Source organism: Cetorhinus maximus, chromosome 10 (genome assembly GCF_964194155.1).
Source record: "Cetorhinus maximus chromosome 10, sCetMax3.hap1.1, whole genome shotgun sequence".
NCBI lineage: Eukaryota > Metazoa > Chordata > Chondrichthyes > Lamniformes > Cetorhinidae > Cetorhinus > Cetorhinus maximus.
Window position 1 is genome coordinate 76,744,884 of NC_135888.1, and position 6,000 is coordinate 76,750,883.

Below are 6,000 nucleotides of genomic sequence, written 5' to 3' on the forward strand. Positions count from 1 at the left end.
AATACATTATAATTCTTGCCCAGTCAACTACAGCCCTATCAGCCTCCTCAGGATCATAGTAAGATGATGGAACAAGTCATTGATATTGTAGAAACACCTACTCATCAGTATCCTGTTTACCAAAGTTCAGTTTGGGTTTTGTTGTGTGGCTGGGGTCTAGATGGAGGTTTTGGGAATTGTCTATTCTCCCAAAGTATGCTGCTCAAGTCTGTAGTTTCTTAAAACTATTACTTTTTATTTACAGCAAGTATTCACACATTTGGACCTCTACCCAAGGCTGGATCTTCTTCTCCTTCTGGATCTTGCTTACACCTCTCTCATGTGATCTGACATTCTTACATCAGCATCATGTATGCTTCTGATGTTAACGCTTCACTCTCTAGATTTCACCAGAATCATTTGGCTCCAGACTTCCCACAGCCTTAATGCCAATATTGATGCCAGACAAGAGATGGGAGTAGTTGCCCTTGACATCACAACAGCATTGAAGGTAAGGCTCTGATGTCAAGGCAGACTGTGCACTGATTCACTTGCAATAAATATTGCCTATTTCTGCTTTGCTATATGTTATGTTCTTCCACATAACGACATACAATGGCATAGTTCTCACTTCTGCCTGGCCCAGCTGATGCAAGCAACTGTTGCATCTTAGAATTCTCAGTCTAACTTATACAGAATATTTTGCATGTGTAAAAGTAGGAAATTCAGAGCTGCAGCAGCTACAGCTCCTTATTATACGAAGGTACAAAAACAACAGGCAGGGAAAGACAAGCTGGTCAATCAAGCCTGGCACACAATCATGACACCTGAAGCGTCAGGATTAGACACAGCACAACAGGAAGCCAATCAGCCTGCCCCAGATCTCCAAAAGAGCTATGAGAGGTTAGAACGTGGACTGAGCAAAAACATTTGGGGCAAGGGACAGTTGTGATGCTCAGATGCCAGTGTGTTTTGGATTGGGGGAGGGGAGAGGAGAGATGGTGAGCCACAGATAGGCAAAGACAACAGGATACCTGTTTTAGAATTCACATCCTCTGAGGGAAAAAATGATTTGGCACACTCACCGGTACCATTGGACAGAACTACACTTTTGAAAGCCGACAACTTTTTGTTGGTGAGCTTCATGGAACTTGAGTTGATGTGCTCCTGTAGCATTCATTCACAATTTAAACCCATGTGGTAATCAGTTTATTTTAATTTGGCTCATACTTTCACTGAAATAAAAGAGGTAGGAATGGGTTACAAATAAGTTTAGCATTCATCTGCTGATATTGCCAAGTGATTTCTATTGGCTTACAAAAAACTTTATGTGCTCCATCTAGTGGACTATTTGTGCACCAACAAGATTTCCCACATTAGTTGCCAACATTGGTCTTAAATTCGCTACTGACATTGGTGAACAGCAGTTAGACCGGTGTGCATACTAATCATCCAGTAGTGAATTAACCAAATTTGCTGGAGAGTTGACTAGAATATGCTACAACGAGCATGACGGTGAATCAAAAGAGCTGGAGTCAATGGCCAATGTATTAATCAGCCATTAATGGCGCAACAGGTCAGTCCCAATATCTGAAAACTATTATAAGAGATCTAATTATTAGTTCTATTTTAAAAGGAATTTGGTTGGACCAGTGCCTCAATTTCTGATTAATTAATTCAATTGAGTATTTGTGCAGAATTTCAATTCCTGGCATCTCTGACTGTGAGTCAGGTTATTAGCAAATGACTCCAGTCTCTTAAGGACAGGGTTTTAAGTGACCTCTTGAGTAACATTGACTGTTTGTGTTCAGGGTTTTGCTTGGATTCATGGAGGTAGGAGACATTCTCACAAAGGTTTAGAATACTTCTCAAGTTGACACCTTTTCATTAAGTGAAGGATCTGGATTGCTTAAATCGTTTCCCAATAAAGCTCATTGCATTCTAGTTTGGGTGAATAGGCAAGAGTTAGTGTGCAGCCTGTGCTCAGCTCTGTAATGACTCCCAAACCCTGGGAAATAAAACACTCTGCTTTATCTACAAACCCATTTAGCAGGTCTCCAGCACAATTGGTCTGGATTTTATGGTCAGTGGTGGTTACTCTTGCATTTACCCATAAACTTTCTATAGGCTTTTGCACTGGAAGTTCCTCTCAGCCAACTATTAGGGCCTGTGTGAACAGGACAAGCAAGCAACTCCTTAACTATATTGAAGAACAGCTAAGGGGCGATGCAAATTCTGAACTAGGATCAGTTCTTATATTGAAGTCAATGTCATATGAACATACAAAATAGGAGCAGAAGTAGGCCATTCGGCCCCACGAGTCTACCCCGCCATTCATTAAGATCATGGCTGATCTGTTTGTGTTTTGAATTCCACATTCCCATCTACCCCCGATAACCTTTGATTCCCTTGCCTAACAAGAATCTATCTGCCTCTGCCTTAAAAATATTCAATCACCCCCACTTCCACCACCTTCTGAGACAGAGTTCCAAAGTTGCATAACCGTCAGAGAAAACATTTCTCCTCATCTTTGTCCTTAAAGGTCAACCTCTAATTTTAAAACAGTGCTGTCTAGTTCTGGATCCACCCACAAGAGGAAACATCTTTCCAAGTGCACCTTGTCAATACCATTTAGGATCTTATATACTTCAATCAAGTCACCTGTCACGCTTCTGAACTCCAGCGGAAACAAGCCCAGTCTGTCTAACCTTTCCTCATCAGACAACCCGCTCATTCCAGGCATCAATCCATGTCAAACCATGTAAATGGTAAAATAGAGGGCAATAAGAGAAAAAGGTAAGCTAACAAAATATTTTAAAACATCAGTAATAAAATCTGAAGAATGACTCTCCACACTTGTTAATGCCAGAGAGGTTGCTTTGCAGGAATTAAAACTTATCACAGCTTTAAAAGTTTACTTACACTGGAATGGACAGGACGGAATTTTTTCTGGCGAATTTAGTCGATGTCTATCAGCTAAATACAGTAACTTCATGCCGTTCTATGTATTCCACTGGCAAGTTTCTTCATGAGATATCGGCCCAAATCTTCCGATATTCATGTCATTGAAATTGGAACTTTAGTTGGAAGATGGACATCAGGACCCCACGGAAATCCTGATGCCATGTGCTGAAATTACCCAAGAAGTTTAAACTTCTGGTGGATTAATTTCCGCTGCCGAGGATCCTCCATGAAAATCTCAGGCACTGAGTTCAGTGTCAGAAACTTGGGCCAGATATTCAGGACTTAACTGCACAATTACCCTGGAAAAGCTACGCTGGTTAATACCTGGTCTATCTAAGTGATTAGCCAGCATAACTGCACTGCGTACCATAACCAACCCTCCCAATCAGCCCCCAACCTGACCTGACTACCCTCTCTGACCTGACTACCGCCCACTGACTACCATGCACAATCCCAGCCCAACCAAACATGACCCATTCTCCCACCACCCCAGACCCAAGTATCCACCCGACCCGACTCTCTCAACACCACCCCCTGACCTGACTACCCCCAACCCGACTCTCACAACTCCACCCCTAATCCGATTGCTCACCTGCTCTCTGAAAGACTTGAGACCTTTGAAGACTTACCTGAATATAGCAGCTAATGTCATAAAAAGGGGACATGTTCTGTCTTTGCCTGTTTTCTTCAATGCCCAGTCTTCCACGAGGATGGCTGCGCTGACCCATAACTGCTCCAACCTGGATCAGAAGACCCAGCTGAAAAAATTCTCAAAAAGGCAGGCACAGAAATCTTCGCAGGCATCGGCAATTCGTGCAGCATCTGTAAGATCTGGACTATCATTCTTACACAGCTTTTGGAGGAGATCATCTCAGACAACAAATTCCTGATTTATGCAATTAATTGCATATGTGAAATTGGTGTCCAATCTATACATTAATAATGGTAACCACTGTTAGCCTGTTACTGCAAAATCCAATGCATTATTTTTCAAAATGGCAGCAACATTAATGGCAGCATACAACAAATTCACAAATGCCATTGAGTTTAATGGGGTAGAGCTAAAATAATCAGCTGTGAGCTGTTTTTGGCAAGAGGCAAGGGCAAGAGCCCCAAGAAATTATGGTTTGATGTAAGAAATGATATAAATCAATCAAGCCATAATTTCCTGGAATCTCTGCAATAAAATAATGGTGTGCAACTTAAATACATCATTACTGTGATGCAAGTTTTCATCCAGTTCATGATCATTATCTTTTTAAGTTCCCTGCAGATGAAGAAAAGTATCAAGAATACTTCACAGAGGAATGATCAGAGGAGTATTCAAATTTGTGGCCCACAAGGTGAGTTTTAAAACCTCCCTACTTGGCTCCTGTCTGAGTTGACATTGTAAATGGTTCCTTCTCAAGTTTTATCTCCTTCACTTTTCAAAAGTGCTATCATCACATCCCTCCTCAGAAAAACTACCTTTGACCTTCTGTCCTTGCAAATTACTGCTCCATCTCCAACCTCCCTTTCCTCACCAACACGTCACTCCATAAATGCATGCCTATGCTTCCTGGGCCTCTACATTTGAATCTCTCTAATCAGCTTTACCGTTTCCTCTATAACACTGAACAGTCCTAGTCACAAATGACATCCTCAGCAGCATTGCTACAGCCTTTGACATACATACATTCATACAAACATACAAACTAGGAGCAGGAGTAGACCCCTCTGCACCTCAAGCCTGCTCTGCCATTCAATAAGATCATGGCTGATCTGAATGTAACCTCAACTCCACATTCTTGCCTATCCCCAATTACCTCTTACCCCCTTGTTAACCAAGAAACTATCTAGCTCTGCCTTAGAAATATTCAAAGACCCTGCCTCCACCATCTATTGGGGAAGAGAGTTCCAAAGACTCATGACCCTCAAAGAATAAATTTCTCCTCATCTCTGTCTTAACTGGGTAACCCATTATTTTTAAACAGTGACCCCTAGTTCTAAATTCTCCCACAAGAGGAAACATCCTCTCCACATCCACCCTATCAAGACCCCTCAGGATCTTATATATTTCAATCAAGGCCCCTCTGACTCTTCTAAACTCCAGCAGATACAACCCTAACCTGTCCAACCTTTCCTCATCAGACAACCCTCCCAGTCCAGGTATTAGTTTAGTAAACCTTCTCTGAACTGCTTCTAATGCATTTACCTCCTTCCTTAAACAAGGAGACCAATACTGTACACAGTACTCCAGATGTGGTCGCATCAATGCTCTGTATATCTGAAGCGTAACCTCCCTACTTTTGTATTCAATTCCTCCTCACAATAAACAATAACATTTTACTAGCTCTCTTAATTATTTGCTGTACTGCATACTAATCTTTTGTGATTCCTGCTCTGGGACACCCAGATCTCTCTGCATCTCAGAGCTCTGCAATCTCTCACCATTTAGATAATCTGCTTCTTTTTTATTCTTCCTACCAAAATGACATGATCGACAATATCCTACTCCTTCAACATCTCTCACCACCCCCCAAAACCCTGCCCATTAAGCTGCCCTTTCTTGGTTCCATTCAGCTATCCAATGTAGCCTAAGCATCTCCAGCAATATCTTCTCTTCCCGCCCCTATTCCAATAACTCTGGAGTTCCCCAAAAATCAATTTTTGCCTGCCAATTCTTCCTCATCTACTGCTGCCCTTTGGTGACACAAGGAGCCTTCACTGTCTCCAATAGAATAGAGTCAGAGAATAGTACAGCACAGAAGGAGGCTATTCAGCCCATCAAGTCTTTTGAAGAGCAGTCCAATTAGTCCCATTCCCTGCCTTTTTCCCCACATTCCTGCAATTTTACCCCTTCAAGTATTTATTCAATTTCCTTTGAAAGCTACTATTGAATCTGTTCCATCACCCAGTCAGGCTTATTAAGCAACTCATCAATAGTTGGAAGACTGCAAATTATAGATCCCTGTGTCTGTGCTTACAGTGGCACTATTTAAACAGCCTCTCAGATTCAGGGCATCTCTAAAATCCTTAGCAGCACAATGGTAGGTTTGGAACAACTACTCACCATTT

The 6,000-nt window shown here is 41.8% G+C and overlaps 1 protein-coding gene across 1 annotated transcript in view; it reads right to left on the minus strand.

The window, feature by feature from the left end:
* The window catches only part of LOC144685768 (uncharacterized), a 197,050-nt gene extending 193,742 nt beyond the window's left edge, over positions 1 to 3,308 (minus strand). The window contains exon 1 of the mRNA XM_078550619.1: positions 2,902 to 3,308. Within this exon, the coding sequence (XP_078406745.1) occupies positions 2,902 to 2,974 (73 nt within the window). The 5' untranslated portion in view covers positions 2,975 to 3,308. The remainder of the gene's footprint in view (positions 1 to 2,901) is intronic.
* Positions 3,309 to 6,000: the final 2,692 nt, after the last annotated feature.